The following is a 22,385-nucleotide window of genomic DNA, read 5'->3' on the forward strand; positions in this document are numbered from 1 at the left end:
GATGTGGCCTCTGTTCTGCCAGTGATTACAGCTTTCACTGCCCATTTGCCGAAATTGTCAGGTTTTCCAAAAACACCTTTGCACTTCTTTCCATGATGACCCTTATGCATGGAAAGAGCATTCCTCTTCCTCAAATCTCCTCTTAAAACTCATCTTGGCTAGTGTGACAACGCGTCAGGGAGCCCCCGACCCTGCACCCCCATCCACAGTCAGATGTGACTCTCAGCCAGTAGAGTAGATTTAATAGTTCCCAGAGACACAGTGTAGCTTAGGATCGATGTTAACACAGGAACCAGGGCAGACAGCCTTATTCCACTTGGGGGAAGGGCTCACTGGCCCTGAACCTCCCCTCTTTTCTGCTTTCAGTCTGCTCTCTCATCCTACCCAGGGGAGACTGCCTTACCCCCACAGCCACTGCTCACTTGCTCCCGGCAGCCCCGCCTCCTCCATTGTTATCTGCTGTCACCTGGGCCTCAGGATGTGAGAGACTGTACATACTTCCCCAGTGAGTCGCACCCAGCCTCCCCCTCCTCATGCAGCTAGTGCTGCAGGGCCTGGGTATACTAAGACTCGCACACACCCACACACAGTATCACTACAGAGCAGCATGGGACAGTTGGATTATATATAACACCATAAGACAAATAGTGAATGCAACACTAGAGTGAACATAGGATTACAAAAGTAGACAACATCCCCACTACGTCCTGGCTAGGTTTCCTCCAAAGTGCTTGGCAATGATTAGATAGTTGGTATGCTTGTGACTGCTGTTTATTACATCAATTGTAATATTCTATTTCCTTGTGCTCCCTCTGCTTGTATCTTTTGCCTCCATTTAAAATGCCTCTTCCTTGAATTCACATCTTTCACACAGTTGGAGGTGGAGGCTGCTAGATTGCGTGTTTTGTTTTTTTAAATGCAACCTCGGTTTCCTGTTTCTCATGATCCGAGCCCTTTCACTGAAGGAACTGATTCAAACTCCTTGCCGGATACCCTCCTTGTCTTGGCATGGAGAGAAGCGGGGCAGAAACCTCTGTTGCTGATATGAGTGAAGAAATCACCTATGCATCTGTAAAGTTTTCACGGACTCCAGCAGTCTGTACCAATGATGTTGTGACAAATAAAGGTAAGCAAGCCTAATGAAGGTTCTGTCCTATGGTATCTGCAGGATCTATGACGGAAGTGTTCAGAGCTGGTCATTGACTTGGGGTGTCCAGCTTCAGTGAGCGTTTGATATTAAGTGCTAAGCACTCACACTTTATCAGAAATCAATGGGAGCTGAAAGAGCACAGCATCTCTGAAAGGAAGGCCCCTTTTGGGTTCTCAGTTTGAGCACCTGAAATCTATAGCTTTCTTGAGTTTGATTGAATAACAATAGAATGGAGAATTTAAGCCTATGTAAACTAATAATTATGAAGGTATAGATCAATTACTGGCATATAAAAATCATACATGAGTGAGGGAAACGATTATTTAGATAATCCTGTGTCTCCTGAGGGTGAGTGCAAGATTGCTCTTTAGGACATGTTATCTTTTTTTAGTGTTTTCCTCATTCTAGGTTTAAAAGCCCCCACTGACGGAGCTTGCATCTCTTGTCCTGAGAGGCCGTTCCACAACTCAACACATCTCACTAAGATTTTCCAAGTATTCATCTTACATTTTTCCTTTCATAGTTTCCTCTTTCCTCTTGCTGTTTGCACCCTTTAGATATTTGCAGGCTGTTATGAAGTGCCCTGACCACTTCAGTTGTGGATTTTAGCTCTCTTTATTTGTTTCCTTCCAGTCCCTCAGTCATTTTTGTTGCTCTTCTCTGAATTCCCCCCAGTTTGCTAATATCTAATAATGAGGTGCCCACACTGAATATAATATTCCAGGTACGTTGTCATCAAAATTGTGTAGAGGGAGGCTATTGCTTCCGTGTCCCAAGAAGGTATGCTTCTGTGTACTCAGCTAAAACACCCATTTCCAGTGGCTGGGGCTATTTAGGCCTCATGCCTAAATATTAATCTATATGAACAATGCTACCATAGGGAACCAAATATCCACCTGCCAGCAAGGTCTCGTTCAGTGGGCAAGAGACCACCTTGATTTTGGATTTGTTTTCTAGCTGTGTTTCAAGTCTGTCGCATGGGAGATGGGGTTTATATTATATATATTTCAAATGTTTTGCAGTCTCTTTTTTATTTCAAAATCTTCCTTTTCACATTATTCCCTACTGAGCCAACAGCAGAGGAACAAAAAAGGGGAAGCTCCTGTTCAAACCCAGTCCCTTTGCCTCCTCAGGAAATGGTATCTGATCACTTGTCTACCTCATTCCTCCAAATAAAGCATTTTTTTCTAGGCTAAAGTAAGGCTCCTACTTCCTCTCATTGGGTCACATCTTGTAATTCAATGCCAATTTACCACAGTTGACTCTCCAAGAACTTGTCCAGTTGTTTAAATGTCCTGTGTGTTAAAGGTTTCCCTCCTTTTCCTTTGGATAGTCTCCTTCAGTTTCACAGCCTCACTGTTAGGAAATATTTCATGAGTATCAGTACAAGATTTTCCCCTTTTGTTCAGTTTCATCTCAGTTTTTTTCCTCCCTTTCTCCACACAAAAGTCTCTTTCCTCATGTGATACTGTAACATTTGAGATCAGCAGAGGCCTTCAGGTTCAACAGGGCAGAACTAGAGGCAATGAATTCTCATGGAAGGACCTTCAACTCCGGAAAAAAACAACAAACGATCTGGCAGCACTTTATAGACTAACAAAACATGTAGATCAGTGGTCCCCAACGCGGTGCCCGTGGGCGCCATGGTGCCCGCTGAGGCATTTATGTGCGCCTGCCTAGTGACCAGGGCCTGCCCGAGCCATTCTTGCACCCTGGGCCCCAGGTGCCCTGCAGCCCCAAAAGGTTGGGGACCACTGATGTAGATGGTATCATGAGCTTTTGTGGACACAGCCCACTTCTTCAGATGACTGGAGTTATGAGTAGTTGTGATTTGTTTCCATCAGTCCCCTGGATCCTCAGTGTGCTAACCTTGGTAGTGTGGTTCAAAGAAAGCTTTTAACTTTTCCAGTCTTTGGGGAAGGAGTAGGGTTAGGAAAGTGTCTGCGGATTCAAGAGATACAGATAACTTATTGGGGCTAACTGATTAAGACAGATGAACATAGAAGTTCTGTATTTCTGGTTTGTGATTCTTTCATTGTACTTGTGCCAAGAGCCCAGTGAGAGGGCCACTTAAAAGTCAAAATAATAATAATATAAAGATATAATGAACCATATATAATGGCCATAACCAGCATCATTACAGTTTGGGGAAGATGTAACCAAGCAACTATGCCCATCATGATTTTATTTGAATCTTGCCTCATTCATATTATGATGAGATTAATTTTTCATGACAGCAAGAACTATGGTTCAATCTATGGGAAAGATGCAGCATCTGAACTGTGATGCTGAGAAATGAGGGAGGAACTGAAAAATCTCTCCAGGCAGTTTCTTAGAACGGAAACCAGACTTCAGTATCATGTTTGAGCAGATATTGATCTCATATTTGAACTATTTTTTGTTTATAGTCAATGTGTGCAAGAGATTATGTGATGCAGAGGGAGTTCCCCCTTCCCTCCTAACATCAGGCTTTGGGGCATTTCTCAGGCCCTCAGATTGAGTCTAACATCTTGAGGTACTCAACAGCCACGCTGCTAGTAATACTAATAATGAAGTGTTATCCAAAGGTCTTATCCTGATTAGAGCCTGAGTAGTGCTAGATGATATACAGAGATGAACAAAGACATGATCAATATCAGAGGAAGGGCGTAACTATTCCATCTGAAACTCCAGGAAGAATTCAGAGAGGAATAATGTAGTGGGAATATGTTTAGGGATCTGGGCAGAATGCTGAGGTTAAAATTACTTACTCAGGCAGAAAGTACCAGGGCATCTAGGTAATTTCTGACTCAGAGTAAAGTGCTCCCTTACTAGGAGTGCTCCTTGCCGGAAAATATCCCTGTAGCACTGTTCAGGGCTGTTGCTTTCAGCATTGTGGAATTGCCTGGGCAGTACAGATGTAAGCAGCCATTTCTGGTTATGGACATATTATTAAAGGAACTACAAGGAGATATAAGCAGTGTATACCTTTTGAGGTATAAAAAGGGCCATAAGCTCTGTGGCCATAAGCAGTTTGGCAAATACAGCTATGAATGGGGATGCGTAGTTGCCGGTGAGATAGGTGTATACACCATGCATTTACCAGAATTCCTATTTTCTCTCTTCTAGCTCCCCAGCGCTGGCCATCTATCCTGTGCATCTTGGCTGTAGGTGTTGGGATACTGATTGCCCTCCTGGTGATTGTAGTGATAATACAAGTGGTTTGGAGGACTGGTGAGTATTCAAAGAGACATTGGATATAAACAGCCTGATCCTGCAAGATGGGAGGTCTGTTCTTAGTTCACCTAAGCAGAGAAGGTATGATTATGACGACCATTATACTCTGGCACATCAGGAGAGACTTTACTGAAAAAACCGGAGATAATCTAGCTTTGCATGTCAAAGAAAGCAGAAGTTTGCCAAAAACTTACTGAGGTCATCCCCAATGGAAACCCCAGAGGGCTTGTCCTAGGCCTGGTTTCCTAGTTAAAGGAAGAGCATAATGAAAGATTGTTTTTCAGATTTGTCTGCCTTAAAGCAGTGACTTGAGAAATAATAGTATTACTGGTATGACATTCTAGGTAAAACATGCACAAAAAGGTGCTAAACCTCATATGCTTATGTTGCGTGCTGTTGTGAGCTGTGGTCACACCTATTACACTTCTCATCCTGTGAAACAATCACACCATCATGTTATCATATTCTTTCCCCCTGCATTTCAAACATAGGCAGTGCATGCTTTGCAGTTAGAGGCCTAAGTAAGTTCTGCTTTCACAGGACTAAGTAACTGCATCTACTGAAGTCTGCAGAGTTATCCCAGTGTAAAAGGAAGATCAGCCTAGAGTGCACACCTCTGATCAAATTCAGAGGTGTTATAAAGAATTACATAAAAGGCCTGTGATTCCATTGCCCAGTAAAAGTTGATTATGCTTTTATTGCTGACCCTCAGGTCCCTGCCTTAATCACATTCCATCCTTTCCACGTGGCTGCCATGTTCTGCTAAAGAAGTGGCTACATTTCCACAAATGTCTATGCAATTCCAGCAGGTATCCAGGCTATAAAATGCCCTAAAATCCTTCATAGTGAATAGAAACAGAAAAAATCATTGATATGCATTCTTTGCAGATAGCACCTGTCCTGGCTGCCCTGACCAATGGTTGGGTTACAGGAGCAGCTGTTACTTCTTCTCCAAGATGAAAAAGGATTGGAGTTCCAGCCAGGATTCATGTTCTGCAGAAGGATCACATCTCCTGGTGATCAGTGATGCCAGTAAAATGGTAAAAGTCTATCATTATCATAACATGAGGCTCTTCCATTGCCTTGCAAATGCTGTTATGATTTGCCTGCAGGGCATGCTATCATGCTGAGACCAATCTATATATATTTTAGAAATTTGTGGGTGTGTCTGTCTGTGAGTCTGTTTGCTCAAGAACTCCTCCTAAACAGTAAGAGCTAGGACCAGGAAGTATGGTATGCAGCTTCCTTTTATCCTAACTTAAAGGAAGGTCAGGGTCTGGTTGTTCCAGGGAAACAGGATGTGCCTGGAATTTGATTGTTTTCCATAACATGGAAAGGGAGGGGGCAGAGAGAGGAGGGATGGAATATTCACAGTCACCACTGGAGGCTAGAGAGCACAGGGGAGAGCAATCCTGCAGCATGACCATGGGGGGCAGCTGTACCACCAAGGGAGTGGCCAGTTGCCATTGGGCTCCACCATCTTTCCTGCCTAATAAGTGGCCATGCTCCCCCAAACCTCTCCTCTCCAGACCTTGGCCCCAGGGTTAAACTGGGAAGGTAAGGAGCCCTGCCATCTCCACTGCCTCACCCTCCACCCCCAGGAACACTGAGGCTGGGCAGCATAGGCCCCCGCTGCACCCCCATGCTGGGCAGATCTTCTAGTTTACTATAAAGGGAAGAAAACCCCTTGATTCTGTTGATATGCAGGAGGCTAGCATTTTTAGTCTAGGTCTAAGAGGTTCCCATGGGGTTATTATGATCAGCAGTCAGAGACAGATGCTGCAGGGGAACCTTTTTCCATCCTCTGGTCTGTGTCCTCCCCCTGCCAACAGTTAGCTTTCCACTGATGACAGGTAGCTTAGCTCAGCCATTTTAAGCATCTGAATGCAGCTTTGTGGAGGATATTAGAAGCCATCTGCTTGTAACTACTTTCCCCTACAAGTGCCAGGTAGGGGCACAAAATTGGTGACCATAAGAGACTTTCAGGTACCAGACAAACAAAGCTAGTTAGGACTCCTGCTTAAGCAAATGCTGAGCAAAGCCCTTGTTGCTGGGAACCATCCTCAACCTCTGTCCAACCCATTTTTCTACAGGTTCTGCCAGAAAGCCTCCCTGATCTCTCTGGTGAAAGTTCTTCACCCCTTTCTCTGTTCCTCGGGCCTTCTCTGATATCTCCTGTAATGAGTTCCATGTACTGTATAATGGATTTTCCTGCTGTAAATCATTCCTGTACTTCAGCCACACAATACTGCATTCCTTATATTGTATAGGCTGTGACCCATAGGCTGTTCTTTGCTAGAAACATTCATTGATTTCCTGGACATAATTCTCCATCTAGCCTGTCTCTACACTGGTTTTTCCTAGCTTCTGGTTCCCAAACATGTCCCTGGGGAATACAAGCCCCCTCAATTCACAAAGAAACCACATTGCCACAGCTTGTCTGGAAGATGTCAGCTCTGTTGTTTGCTTCTATGCATCCCCATTCCTGGCAGCAGGAGACAGAGCATTATAACATTGGTGTATTATGATTTAATTAGACATATAGTAAGGCAAATTCATCCTTGGTGATTTCCTTAACTTTCGTGTATTTATTCCAAGGCACAATGTATTGTGTACAGTTATTTTTTCTATGAACAAGGAACACACATGTTCAAAGTCATAAAATGGAAATGAAAGCCTCTAGAGGGAAAAGTCCATGTGTCTTTACTGAAACTTCAACACTGCCCTGCCAATGCCTGTTCCAGTTCTGGGTTCCCGCACACAACTCTGCCAGTGCCCCTCAGTCCTGCCCTGAAGCTCCCTGCAATTCCAGCCCTGGGTTCTTCCTGGCACCTCAACTTGTGATTGCTGCTTTCTGAACACAGTGTGCGCTACATGTCTCCAGACAGGACTCCAAGGTTTGAGCTGCTTGCCAGCTATTACTTCCTAAGTATAAAAAGAAGAGTGTGGGAAACACAAGGCAGGGACAGCAGCAAAAGAGACAAGCTATCAGCATTTTTTAAGATGTATGCACGGGTCTTGTCACCCACATGAAGTTAACTGAAATATTGCTAAGTTCCACAAAAATTGTTATTCAGATTTTAATGATGTTTTAATATTTTGGGCCAATCAGCTACAAGAAAATCATGATTATCTTAAGAAATTCCAATGCATGACATTAATTAGACTATCTTATTATTAACATTGATATATCTAAGTGTGAGTGTAAGACTGTTGATCAGAGGAAGGCAGTGTAGTACAAGATAATGTGTACCAGTATGCATATACATATATGCACACACTGTTAATGTACAGTTCATAAAATAAACCACAGCATAAAACTTCTTTTACTTCCAAAAGTTTAACTTTTCTCTGTTACCTTTCTTCTGTCCTCATGTCTTGTCCATCCATATTAACCAAGATATTTACCCAGAAAACTGTCAAATTATATTTTGCACTGATTTTCATACATTTAAAATGTTTTAATAATGAACAGTGGTACATTCTCAGGAGAAGACTAGTCAGGCTCAGCTGATACATTTTGCCCCCTGACATTTGATCTCTCTGTTTGCCTATCAGGACATGTATTTTCAGGTCGAATTAGCCCCTTTTTGTGGCTTCTCCACTCCCTTTTAGGACCTCTTCAAGCAGATGTACACAGATACCTACTGGATTGGTTTGAGGAACAAAAACGGCACTGCCTGGACCTGGGAAGATGGTTCAAAACTCAACAATACAAAGTGAGTTTGATTTCAATTAAAAAAAACCAGCACACTGAAGAGCTAGATCATCAGACACTCACTGTATTTATCAGTTCTTATGCAGGCAAAGCTGCTAGTGAAGATCTTGGGAGCTATGTCTACACTGCAGTGAGTATTGTGGTATAGGTGGTTTACATTATGTGACACATATTATTGTGGCCACAGCTATGCTGGTATAACCCCACAGTCCAGGTGCATCTTACCCTGAGGGAAGGGTTTATTCTTCTTTGAGTGATGTCCCTGTGGGTGCTCCACTCTGGGTGCACCGGCACCTGGAGATTTTTCCAGCAGTGTCCTGCTGTGCCATGCACATGCCCTAGTGCCTCCTCATGCTGTTGGTGTCCACTAGGTGCATCTGTGGCCTGGCCCCCCTCAGTTCCTTCTTTACCATCCTTGGCGGCAGATGGAGCTTCTTCTTTCACCCGTTTTCACACAAAAACTACAGAAATAGTTAATTCTCCTCAGTTTTCCTCATCTTTCGAAGTTTTGAGTCCTTCCCAACCCTATACTAAAAACATTTTTTTTTCCTTCATCATTCACCCAGACTTCATTTTTCTCCTCATGCCTGGATTCCCAGTCTTCAAATGACATGAGTCCTGCTGAGATGCTATGCCCATTTCTGATGGGCACTTGTCATGCATAAATTGTTTGAGAGAAGCCCATCAGATGCAGAAGTGCACTCACTGCGCAGATCTTACAGCGAGAGTGCACCGTGACCGTGCCAATAGGCTGAAAATGTACCTATATGAAAAGTTGCTTCAGCCACCACGTGAAGACTCTTCCATGCCTAAACCATCAGACAGGTTGAAAGGTATGGACAAAATTCATCCCTCTACCTCTTTTGGCTAGCCAAAGTTGAAAATCCGGGTTTCCCTAGCTAGGTTGCTAGCCTCAGTACCCAGCTCAGCAAGGGTGAGAATTGGCGACAGGCCCAGCACTTCTGGTGCGATACTGCCTAAATCATCCGCACCATACAAGAGGGCCCACTCTGAGCCCAAACAAAAACAATTGGCACTGGCAGCACCGATCGTACCAGCCGAATCCGTCACACACTCTAGGCACAGATCAGCATCAAAGCTGGCATCGGAGGCAGACCCAGATATGGCATCAAAAACCAGGCACCAACATTCCTCCTCCCAAACAATTGTCTCCAATGGCACCAGCAGCACCAAGCACCACACACTTAGCCTTGGCACCGCTACTAGATTGCCCACGGCACTGTGCACCCCCACCCAGCTGACCCTCACTGGCACTGCCATCTCCATGCTCATAGGTGCAGTCCGGTCACACACAGATTTGAAAATTTGGTCGATAGCCAGAAAGACATTCTCACTGCTGTCACACCACCAACCGGACAGCTACAGTTCAATCACTGCCTCCGGCCCTTTTTATACCAATGCGCACAAATATCAGATCAATGGGTATTGGAGCTCACCAAAATTGGTTACTCCATCCCATTCATTGTTCTTCCTCCTACTCACTCTCCCTTCGCATCCCTCTTCAGGGACCCCTCTCACAAGACCTTCCTTCAGCAAGAGGTCCTCACCTTCTACCAATAGGTGTGATAGAGTCAGTACCAATGGCTTTCCAAGGGAGAGAGTTTTCTCAACATACTTCCTAACTCAGAAGAAGAATGGCAGATGGAGACCCATTTTGGACTTAAGGGGGCTCAACAAGTACATCACATACCAACAGTTCAAAATGGCGATACTAGCAAGAATTATTCCAGCACTAGATCAAGGAGGTTGGCTTTCAGCTCTCGACCTTCGGGATGCTTATTTTCAACAATACATCCTGCTCACAGGCATTTTCTATGATTTGCAGTTGGGAGCCAACATTATCAATATCAAGTGCTCCCTTCTGGGCTTTCAACAGCTCCCAGAGTTTTTTCCAAGATTCTAGCTGTCGTGGCGATATTCCTATGCTGTCAGGGAGTCATAATATCCCATACCTGGATGACTGTCTTATAAAAGGCACATCCTTCCGAGAAATGCAGGACATGGTCAATATCACCAAGGACCTTCTGCTTCATCTCATTTTCCATATAAACTACCAGAAGTCCATGCTCCAGCCTACTCAAACTGTAGAATTTATAGGAGCACACATTGACACCGTCACAGCTAGGGCAACTTTGCCCAGGCACAGATTCGAGGCCCTTCACAACCTCTTAATGGTGGCATGTGCGACCTCCACTGCAACAGTCTGTGAATACAAGATCCTAGGCCAGATGGCTGCCACCACCTATGTGGCCCAATTGGCCAGGCTACATATGAGGTGCCTCCGGTCCTGGTTGGCCACACTTTACACCCCTTTCCAAGATGGTCACCATCTCACCACATGTCCTCAGTTCATTGGAATGGACGACGCATCCACACAATGTACTACACAGTGTACGATTCCATTAGCCAACCCCAACAGCCATCATCATGACCGACGTGTCCCTCCTGAGAAGGGGGGCTCATCTTGGACACCTCACCATACAAGGAAAATAGTCCCTCAGCAAACAAGTGCACCACATCAATCTCCTAGATCTCAGGGCTGTGCACTATGCATATCTCCACTTTCTGTACCACATAACACACAGCACAATCAGTATCATGACAGACAACACAACTTGCATGTATTATATCAACCAACATGGTGGGGTCCAGTTACCCCTCTTATGTATAGAAGTTCTCAAATTATGGAACTAGTGCCTTGCACACCAAATTATCCCCTTAGCCACGTACCTCCTGGGGGCATTGAATGTTATGGCGGACATTCTCAGCTGCAATTTTTATGACAATCATGAATGGGAGATAGATTCCCAAGCCCTCTAACACGTTTTCTTTCTTTGGGGACAACCAGACATAGACCTCTTCGCAACCAGAGCTAACTGTAAATGTCACCTTTATTGCTCCAGAGCAGCCCTGGGGAAGGCTTCTCTGGGAGATGTGTATTCCCTCAAATGGGACTGTGTCTAGATTACATGAGGTATTCACATTCTACAAGGAGTAACGGTAGTTCGAATTAGGATCTTTAATTCAAACTACTTACTCTGTGCCATGTGTAGCCGCGGGCACGGAGTTTGGACTAAGGGGGATTTAAAAATGGCGGCACCCGGGAACATGCAAATGAAACCCAGGATATTTAAATCCCTGGCTTCATTTGCAACTCCGCTTGCACTCATAACCCTACCTAGCTCAAACTAACGAGCTAGTATAGACATACCCTAAGAGTTTGACTAAGCCACCCTTCAAGCCTCTAGCAACTTGCTTGTGGTCACACCTATCCATGAAAGTCACCTTTCTGGTGGCTATCACCTCTAGCAGGAGAGTGGGGGAGCTTGCTGCACTAATGGCAGTCCCCCCTTTATACAATTTTCACTAAGGACAGAGTGACCCTTCGGCCCCACCCTAAATTCCTCCTGAAGGTCTCTTCTTCCTTCCACATTGATGAATACATACACTTACTTGTGTTCCCCAAGCTGCACGCTGATCCATCCCAAGCTGCACAGCATACCCTCAGTGTCCGCAGAACACTCTTGTTTTACATAGACCGAACAAAATCATGGAGAATATCCCCCGGACTCTTATCCTTTGACAAACATTCCAAGGGCCAAGCAGTCTCCTTCCAGAGGATTTCTTAGTGGATCTCATCATGTATCCTCTCATGTTACACCATCCATAACAAACAACCACCAGGCACGATCACTACCCACTCCACTAGGGCCATGGCCTCTACACCTGCCTCTCTCACAAATGTACCTCTGGAGGACATTTGCAAAGCAGCCACTTGGTCATCAGACCAAATATTTGCAAAACACTACACGCTTATCTCGGCCATTGCATCATATATGGCTGTTGGACAAGTGGTGTTATCCTCATTGACAGTGGCAGGGCTCCAAACCCACCTCCACAATTTGACTACTGCTTTGTAGTCACCCAGGGTACATCTAGACTACAGACTTTTGTCGACAGAGGATGTCTAGACTACATCTAGTTCTGTCGACAAAGCAAGCCACTTTGTCGACATGACAGTGTAGACACAAAGGACAGTATAGATGCAATAACGCCTTCTGTCGACAGAACTCTGTCGACAGAAGGCGTTATTCCTTGTAGAATGAGGTTTACCACTGTCGACAAAACTGCCGAGTTCTGTCAACGTTAAATCAACAGAACTCGGCGGTAGTATAGACGCAGGTGTAGTTTTGTCGACAAAAGTCCCCTGTTGTCGACAAAACCTTGTAGTCTAGACTCACCTCCAGAGTGGGGCACCCACGGGGACATCACTCGAAGAAGAAAGGAGAGTTACTCACCCTGTGCAGTTACAGGGGTTCTTTGAGATGTGTGTCCCCATCAGTGCTCCACCACACACCCTCCTTCCCCTGCTTTGGAGCCTTCTGGTCTAGTGGCAAGAGTAGAGAAGGAACTTAGAGGCTGCGCCATGCTCATGCCTAACTGACACCAACGGCGTGAAGAGGCACCAGGGCACATACACAGCACAGCAGAACACTGCTGGAAAAATCTCTGGTCACCGGCACGAGGACACACCAGAACCCAGAGTGGAGCATTCATGGGGACACACATCTCAAAGAACTGCACAAGGTGAGTAATTCCCCTTTCAGTCAACATAGGAAAACCATACTCCTGAGGGAAGCACAGGCACTTTCTTATTTCTGGATGGGTGTTCCATGCCTTGGGGCCCCACCCCTTACTCCATCCCTTCCCCAAGACCCCACCCTTGCTCTTCCTCTTCCCATTCCTTCTCCATCCCCTCCCCCAAGCAAGCTCTGGTCTCACTTTGCCTCTTCGCACCCTTTCTCTGCCCTCTTCTGCCAGTACCTGCCACTGAGTAGCTGGTGGGTGCTGGGCACTCACTGTTTTTTTCAATGGGTGCTACAGCCCTGGCTATGTGGATAGGAGCATTCTTCTATTGACCAAGTTGTACTGACACCAGGGATTAGGTCAACATAGCTACAGCACTCAGGAGATGTGGATTTTCTCAACCCTGAGAGCTGTTGAGATGTCAGCCTAACTTCTAAGTTTGCAGAGGATATCAAGCTGGGAGGGGTTACAAGTGCTCTGGAGCATAGGGTTATAATTCAAAATGATCTGGACAAACTGGAGAAATGGCCTGAGGTAAATAGGATGAAGTTTAATAAGGACAAATGCAAAGTGCTCAACTTAGAAAGGAACAAACAGTCTCACACATACAGAATGGGAAGTGATTGTCTAGGAAGGAGTGCTCCAGAAAGGGATCTAAGGATCATAGTGGATCATAAGCTAAATATGAGTTAACAGTGTGACACTGTTTCAAAAAAAGCAAACATGATTCTGGAATGCATTAAGAGGAGTGTGGTGAGACAGACACCAGGGCTACATCTACACTGGCATGATTTTCCGGAAATGCTTTTAACGGAAAAGTTTTCAGTTAAAAGCATTTTCGGAAAAGCACGTCTAGATTGGCAGGACACTTTTCCACAAAAGCACTTTTTGCGGAAAAGCGTCCGTGGCCAATCTAGACGCGCTTTTCCGCAAAAAAAGCCCCGATCGCCATTTTCACGATCGGGGCTTTTTTGCGGAAAACAGTACTGTGCTGTTTACACTGGCCCTCTTGCGCAAATGATTTGCGCAAGAGGGCTTTTGCCCGAACGGGAGCAGCACAGTATTTCCGCAAGAACACTGACGATCTTACATGAGATCGTCAGTGTTCTTGCGGAAATTCAAGCGGCCAGTGTAGACAGCTGGCAAGTTTTTCCGCAAAAGCAGATGATTTTGCGGAAAAACTTGCCGGTCTAGACACAGCCCAGAAGTAATTCTTCTGCTCTACTCTGTGCTGATTAGGCCTCAGTAGGAGCATTGTGTTCAGTTCTCGGCACCACATTTCAAGAAAGATGTGGTCCAGAGAAGAGCAACAAAAATGATTAAAGGTCTAGAAAACATGACCTGTGATGAATAACTGAAAGAACTGGGCTTGTTTAGTTTAGAAAAGAGAAGACTGAGAGGGGAAATTATAGCAGTTTTAAAATATATAAAAGTGTTATAAGGAAGACAGAAAATTTGTTCTCTTTGACCTCTGACGAGAACAATGGATTTAAATTCCAGCAAGGAAGGTTTAGGTTGGACATTAGAAAAAACTTCCCACTGTCAGGGTAGTTAAACACTGGAATAAATTGACTAGGGAGGCTGTGGAATCTCCATCACCAGAGACATCTATCAGGGATGATCTAGATGGTGCTTGGTCCTGTCGTGAGAGCATGGGCTTGGACTTGATGACCTCCAAAGGTCCCTTCCAGTTCTAGTGTTTGATGAATCTACCAGAGTCTATGATTCTAAGTCCAGACCAGACACTATGCACTGTCAAATTCTACTTTTCAGACATCAGCATGAATCCACGTCCATTCAGCCTTTTTCTATACCACTCTGACCTAAGACCTACTTAATGCCAACTGGCAAAGGAGTACAGAGAAGTTGCAGGAAACTCCTGGGTCTGATATGTACATTCTAGTTTTCCAAAGAATGTCATGCAAGGTTCCAAAAGCTGAAATCACACTGGCTATCTCTGTAATTGTGAAACACATGTACACATGTTATGTAAGGAGTTATGTAAATGTACTGAAAACTAGTTTTTTGTACTGTGTGTTTAGGGTCACTGGCAATATCAGGTTTTCTGCCAGACAAGACTGTCTGTATGGCAGTTTACAGTAAATAAAATATTGCATGATTCACAAGGGATCTCTTCTTACTAGTCTAAACTGAATGTGAATGAAGGATTGTAAAACATCGCAGAAAGAAAAATAACAGGAAGAAGTGTACAGTGGAGTGGGGGTAAAAAACACTGTCATAGAATCCTAGGGTTGGAAGAGACCTCAGGAGGTCATCAGGTCCAACCCCCTGCCCAAGGCAGGGCCAATCCCAACTAAATCATTCCTGCCAGGGCTTTGTTAAACCAGGACTTAAAAAACACCACTTACCTAGGTAACCCATTCCAGTGCTTCACCACCTTCCTAGGGAAATAATTTTTCCTGATATCCAACCTAGACCTCCCCCACTGTAACTTGAGACCATTGCTCCTTGTTCTGCCATTCATCACTACTGAGAACAGCCTCTCTCTGTCCTCTTTGGAACCTCCCTTCAGGAAGTTGAAGGCTGCTATCAAATCCCCCCTCACTCTTCCTTTCTGTAGACTAAATAAGCCCAAATCCCCCAGCCTCTCCTCGTAGGTCATGTGCTCCAGCCTCCTAATCATTTTAGTTGCCCTCTACTGGATTTTCTCCATCCTTTCTGAAATGGGGGAGCCTAGAATTGAATGTGATACTCCCAATGTGGTTTCACCAGTGCTGAATAAAGGGGAATAACCACTTCCCTAGACCTGCTGGCAGCGTTACTACTAATATGCATCCAAATATGCCATTACTCTCTTGGCTACAAGGGCACACTGTTGACTCATATCCAGCTTTTCATTCACTGTAATCCCCAGGTCCTTTTCTGTTAAACTGCTATTTAGCCAGTTGGTCCCCAGCCTGTAACAATGCTTGGGATTCTTCTGTCCCACGTGCCGGACTATGCACTTGTCCTTGTTGAACCTCATCAGATTTCTTGTGGCCTAATCCTCTGATCTTTCTAGGTCACTCTGAACCCTATCCCTGCCCTCCAATGTATCTACTTTTCTGCCTAGGTAGTGTCACCTGCAAACTTGTGGAGGGTACAATCCATCCCCTCATCCAGGTCATTAATGTAGACATTGAACAAAACCAGCTGCAGAACCAGTCTTTGGGGCACTCCACTTGAAACTGACCACCAATCAGACATTGAGTCATTGATCACTACCCATTGGGCCCGACAACCTAGCTAGCTTTCTTTCCACCTTACAGTCCATTTAGCCAATCCGTATTTCCTTAATTTGCTGGCAAGAATACTGTAGGAGACCATATCAAAAGCTTTGCTAAAGTCAAGGTATATCATGGCCATGGACTTCCCCATATCCATAGAGCCAGTTGCCTTGTCATAGAAGGCAATCAGATTGGTCAGGCATGACTTGATCTTGGTGAATCCAGGCTGACTGTTCCTGATCACTTTCCCCTCTTGCAAGTGCTTCACTTATTTTGAGGTTTACACATCAAAGGTTTGCCTTCCAGCTTTCCTATATGGGACACAAAGATGATACCCTGTTATCCTTTGCCTATGAAGTAAATAGATAACATGTTTCAAACTGAGACTCTTATAAAGCAGCTAGGCGTAGTTGAAAATGCTGGAGAGAACTTTGGGTGAGATAAGCTTCTTTAGACAGGATAAGCTTCTTTGTTACTTAAGTTTTAGTTTCTAGAAAGTCTGATTTTCTTTTTTATTGTAACCCTTTGTTTCCAATACTCTTATTCACTATCACTGGCATTTCTATACTTTGATCATAAATGTATTATATTTATAGTGGAAAAAAGATTTCAGTGCTGTGATATTAAGCAAAATACTAGTCCTGAGTTGAACTGGCAAGAAATGATGTACTGTTTCTTTGGGAGCATCAGCTTGGTAGTTCTGTGAGTGTCTAGTATATCAGAGCTGGTTATTTCAGGGACTTGGGGTTGGTGTGTGCATTTTACTCCCTATAGAGCAAGAATGAGGCCTGAAAGGCATTGATTTTGTTAGTAGAGGCTGGTGGTTTCAGAGAACTAATCCATAGCAAGCACAAGCAAGACTTCATGCTAATGACAGCCTGGGGTACTTTCATGGAGAATCACAGCCATTTTGCACAGAATTAAGTCACTTACCCATGTGAAAAATATGTATAAAATGCAGGGCCGGCCTTAGGCCGATTCACCCAATTACCCCAAATCAGGCCCTGTGCCTAAAGGGGCCCCATACCCCAAAGCCGGAAGTGTGCTGGGCACAGTGTGGGAGAGGGCGTCGGCCCCACATGAGGAGTGCGGCAGCTGCCTGCACCGCAGGAAGGGTGAGTTGAGTGCAGGATTTTCCTGCGCCGTGGGTGGGGGGGGGTGGTTAACTATCCCTGGGTATGTTTACACTACCACCCTAGTTTGAACTAGAGTGGTTAATGGAGGCAATCGAAGTTGCAAATGAAGCCCGGGATTTAAATATCCCAGGCTTCATTTGCATATTGCCAGGCGCCGCCATTTTTAAATCCCCGCTAGTGCGGACTCTGTGCCAGTGGCTACATGCGGCACGGAGTAGATAGTTCAAATTAGGCTTCCTATTCCGAACTACCGTTACTCCTCATGGAACGAGGTGTACCGGTAGTTTGGATTAGAAAGCCTAATCCAAACTCCGTGCCACGTGTAGCCGCGGGCACGGAGTCCGCACTAGCGGGGATTTAAAAATGGCGGCGCCCGGCAAGATGCAAATGAAGCCTGGGATATTTAAATCCCGGGCTTCATTTGCAACTTCGATTGCCTACATTAACCACCCTAGTTCGAACTAGGGTGGTAGTGTAGACATACCCCCTGGGATTTGTTGGCTGCTGCTGGGCCTTGTTGAAATTATTCAAATTGGGCCCGCACTTTCTAAAGTCGGCCCTGATAAAATGTTATAGCTCTGAATTGGGTGTTATCTGAAGCTCTGTAAATCAAGAATTATTCTACCAAATAGAATATAGCTCTGATATACTAGACACTCACAGAACTACCAAGCTGATGCTCCCAAAGAAACAGGTCATAATAGAGTTACACTGGTTGTAGACTAGAGTCCCATTGATGTAAAACTGACTAAGTCAGATCAGAATCAAGCCTCACTTTTCAAATTTCAGAGAATTTCACACCCAGTTCTGCAGTGGTGCAAGTGACCGAGTTCAAGGTAGTGGAGAATTTCACCTCATCTACACTTACAATTTATGTTGACATAACTATGCCACTCAGGTGTGAGAAATCTACACTCCTGAGTGCTGTAGAACTTGGACCTCTCTGGTCCAGCACTGTTAGGACCTGACCAGCCCTGGACAAAGGAGTTTGCTTGACCATGGGAAGTATATGTGTGTGCATGGAGGGGTGGGTAATTAACAATGGGCTCCTCTTCCCACCCACCAGGCTCCAGTGGTCCTCCCAGCTTTGGTGGCCCACTGGGTTCTGGCAGCCCCACTGGCCTTGCTGCCCCACCAGATTCACTTCCCCGCTGGCCCTACAGGCTGTGGCAGCCCCACCAGATTCCACCAGCTTTCCTGTCCTCCTGCTGGCTTTTCTGACCCGTGGGCTCTGCTGCCCCACCAGTCACCAGCAACCTCTTTCACTGGGACTCTCTGGTCCAGCAACATACATGGTCCTCCTGGACCACAGAGATTGCTGGACCAGAGAGTCTTAGACTACAGAGATTCAACCTGTAGCTGTGCCTTCTTAAGCTCGGCTACAGGTACATCCATGGAGAAATGGCTTCAATTTTCCTAGTTACAGTCACATGAGGAGATGGTGTTCCTGCCTTGGCATAGCAGTGGCTCTAGTCTTCATGTGAACCTGGCACAGATCCTTTGGCAGGGATTTACGCCAGTGTAAATCAGCATTTGAGCCTTCATTTTGGCTCATTCTATTGCCAGAGTAAGGACTGCAGGATTTGGACCTGTGGCTTTATAGTAATGGCAGACCACTTTCCCCCTCTCTAGCACTTCTCAAAGCACTCAAGTGATGAGCTAACCTGACAGCCACTCTGTGGGAAGCTCAGTGCTGGTATCCCTGTTATGCAGCTAGGGAAGATGAGGCCCAGAGAGGTGAGCTAATTTGCACAGGATCATGTATTTGTGGGCTTCAATATCTAAGACATAGGTGAGAGGATTATTCTAAGAGGGGTGGGTGAGATTCTGTGGCCTGCACTGTGTAGGGGGTCAGACTAGATGATCATAATGGTCCCTTCTGACCTTAAAATCTATGTGGTGTATCACTAGCAGAAGTAGGACGAGATGCTCATGGCTCCCTGTGCTATGCTCTAGCCATTTGAACAATTTCCCTCTGGAATTCCAGCTTTCATACTGTAAAGAGCTCCTGGAGGGAAATCCTCCCTCACTGAGTCTCCCAGCTTTGCTGCTCTCAGCCTGTCCCAGATGGTCCATGGCATTAGCACACACGCCACTTACATTGCTAAATTAATTCACTGCACTATGTCCTTGTCTAGTATTGGCATGCATTTCATGATGACAATGGGCCAGAGGGGTTATTCTACATACATCATCTCTGCTAGTGTCCATTTTGGATTTAGTGTCAGCTGCCGCATCTGCAGCTATTCCTGTCACCTCTCTCTGCTTGTTGAGGGAAGTTTTCTGCCTTAACTTTTAGTCATCGTTCTCACTCTGTGTGTCTTTTGCAGGGTTCTCTCAAACAGCCCCGTGCAGCACTGTGGTGTCCTGGTCAAGGGGGTTCTCCTGGCCTCCAGTTGTGAAGTCCCTCTCCAATGGATCTGTGAGAAATCCCTCAAGTAACCTCCCACTGCACTTTCCCACCAAATGGACTTCACTCATCTCCAGCCAATGGATGCAGATCCCATCAGCCTATCCAAACGTGCTTTATCCTTCTTTACTGTTGGTTGTTCTGATGTTCCTAGGAGGACTGAGCCCTCACTACCCCCTATTGAAATGAATCAGAATTGCACAGTCATGTAGGAGACCCCAACGTTTGGCCACTGTTCCTGGAAACCAGGCCCAGGGAAGGAAGTGGACAGGCTAATGGTGACCAGTGATGGAATAAGTACTCAAAAAAGTTACTTGAGTAGAAGTACTGCTACTTTGAAAAAAATGTAACTAAGTAAAAGTCAAAGTATCCTTCTGGAAAACTACTTGAGTAAAAAGTACAAAAGAATCACATCTTAATTGTACGCAAGTATCCAGATGTAAAAAATAGCCATCCTGTCTTCCGACAGTGGCCAATGCCAGGTGCTTCAGAAGGCATCAACAGAGGAGGCATCATTATGATTCATCTCCTGTTGCCCATTCCCAGTTTCTGGCAAACAGAAGCGAGGGACACCATTCCTACCCATTCTGCCTGTAACCCTTCTGCCGGGTAGGCCTGGCAACAACCAGGGCCGGGTTCAATATCTTGGGGGTCTATCTCACACAGAACTGGCTTGAGCCCCCACCCAGTAACCTGGGAAATTCACACACCGCTGGGTGCCTCTGAGAGGCAATGCTTCCCCACTTCCAAGTACAGAGTCTGAGTGTAGGAAAAAAACATTTAATGAAACAGAGAGAGAAGTCATACGGCATTAACTTGGGAAAATACCACAAACAGAGTTCATAACTCAAACATGAGCTAAGCCCCCACCCCAGCCAAGAATCACCTGAAGTCCCAAAGTCCGACACCCCAAAAGTCTCTGTCCCTGGTCAGTTCCACCCAGAGTCCAAAAGTTCTCCCTCAGGGTTTCACTTCCCAGCCTGGGTAGAAACGAGGGTGGGGGGATAGATAGGGAGCACCTTACAAGCCACTCCACCATGGTCCACCAGCTGTTTCGTTCCACATCACTGGACGCTCCGTTGGACGCCTGCCGCCACTCCACACCACGCCGCTGGTCACCGCTCCTCACCTGCCACCGCTTTGCTGGCTGCAATAGGTCTGGCTCCCAGCCAAACCAGTGATTTCAACTCTTTAGCCACCACCTGGACTGGCAAAGGATTCCAGCTTCCATTGGACTAGCAAAAAGACCCCTCATGGAGTCTGCTTTAGGTCTGTCCATAAAACAAAGGGGGAAAGGGGCAGGTTGGGCCAGTCTTACAGCACGCACCTGGCAGGTGTGAAGCAGGCTGACTCAAGCCCTTTAACACCTTCCCACAGCTCCGTCCACTCAATTCTGGAAGGGGACAGGCTTATTCCTCGGAGACTTCTTACAATGATGGTGGTGTCTCTCCTGCAAGCACTGGTTGCATGTTTTACAGTTCCCACATTTAGGGGTAGCATGATTAGTGACCCCCACAACAGCCCCAAATTATTTACAATTCACCACATTCCATTCCAACACTGATCCTCCATCAACCCTGAACTGGATTTACATAGCCATACCTCGGATTCCCTCCCCATCCTGGCATGAGCTATATTTACATATCAACAGTTAATTATCTTGCACCGTTAAACAATCGGGCTATGTCTACACTGGCACGATCTTGCGCCAGAAATATGCAAATGAGGCAAAGCATGGAATATTGCCGAGCCTCATTTGCATACCTAATGAGCCACCATTTTTGCAGAAGAGGTTCTTGTGCCAGAAGGAGCATCTACACTGCCCCTTCTTGCGCAAGAAAAACCCTCTTGCACAATGCCGTTATTCCTGAAAATAATCAGAGTAGCACAGGATTCTCTGCGGTGGAGGGGGCGGGGATTGGAGGGTGTTCAATAGGGCAGATCGTTCAGCTTGCTGTGTCTGTGCTATACAGCAGTGCAGAAGGCTCCAGATTCAACTGGGCTGACCAAATAAGCAGTGAGGTATTTACTTCCTGTTTCAAACTCACAATTTGAAGCCAGCCTGATGATTTGAGAGAGGAGTGCAGGTCATGACTTTGGTAGCACTGCTTGTATGGCTCTCACACACTGCCCTCCCACATCACCATCCGCAGCACCTCTCTGCCCACCCTCATCGAGAGGATCTGCGATACTCTTGGGCTTCCCATGGTTTCTCATAGAACAGCTCTCCCTTGTGGCTAAACACGTGGCGTATTCTCTTATGGGCTGACAGGGCCCATGCCCAGAGGTCCCAGGCAGTTCGTGAGCCCCACAGAAGTGGCCTGAACTCCAGCCATGCCTTCTGCTCCTCTCTCCTGTCAGCTGCTCCTCTTCTTCCCCACCAAGCTTTGTCTCCAACCCAGCCTGTGGAAGGGTGGTGACCGAAGCATAATCCCCCCTGTCCCAGGCAGATCTGGCCGAGTGCTGCTAGCCCAAGACCCATGCTGAGCTGGCCACCAGATCTGGCTCTCCCAAGTGGGACTGAAGTGAGCCCCCTTCCTTCGCCCCCGCCCCACGTGGCACAGAGCTCACCTGAGCATTTCTTTCCTCTTCCCCACCCTAGCGTGGAGTTTTCTGAGACCCTTCTCCCTTCCTCTCTCCTCCGCACAAAGTAGAGCTGGCCTGAGCTCCTCTTCAGAGCCCTTCCCTCCCCACTCAGGACTGGCCAAGGCTCCACTGCCCCCCCTCCCAACCCTGTCCCACTACTGCCCCTTTGGCAAAATTGGGCATTTGTCTCATTTGCTCATGATAACTGGTGTAATATTATATATTGCCAAAATAAGTCTGGGGCTAAAAGGGAACATGTGATCACCCTAGGCCAGGGGTCCCCAAACTTTTCATGGCCCCCCCTTACCCAGTCTGTGTCCAGCCCTTCCCAGGT

The 22,385-nt window shown here is 46.0% G+C and overlaps 1 protein-coding gene across 1 annotated transcript; it reads left to right on the forward strand.

Moving 5' to 3' along the window:
* Nucleotides 1-964: 964 nt before the first annotated feature.
* KLRG1 (killer cell lectin like receptor G1) lies at nucleotides 965-21,763 on the forward strand. Its single transcript, XM_075902428.2, has 5 exons — nucleotides 965-1,126; nucleotides 4,259-4,363; nucleotides 5,255-5,406; nucleotides 7,982-8,085; nucleotides 19,386-21,763. The coding sequence occupies exons 1-5, from the start codon at nucleotides 1,009-1,011 to the stop codon at nucleotides 19,495-19,497; spliced, it is 591 nt and encodes a 196-aa protein (XP_075758543.2). The 5' UTR covers nucleotides 965-1,008; the 3' UTR covers nucleotides 19,498-21,763.
* The last annotated feature ends 622 nt before the right edge of the window (nucleotides 21,764-22,385 follow it).

Source organism: Pelodiscus sinensis, chromosome 1, assembly GCF_052426305.1.
Source record: "Pelodiscus sinensis isolate ZL-2025 chromosome 1, ASM5242630v1, whole genome shotgun sequence".
Lineage (NCBI taxonomy): Eukaryota > Metazoa > Chordata > Testudines > Trionychidae > Pelodiscus > Pelodiscus sinensis.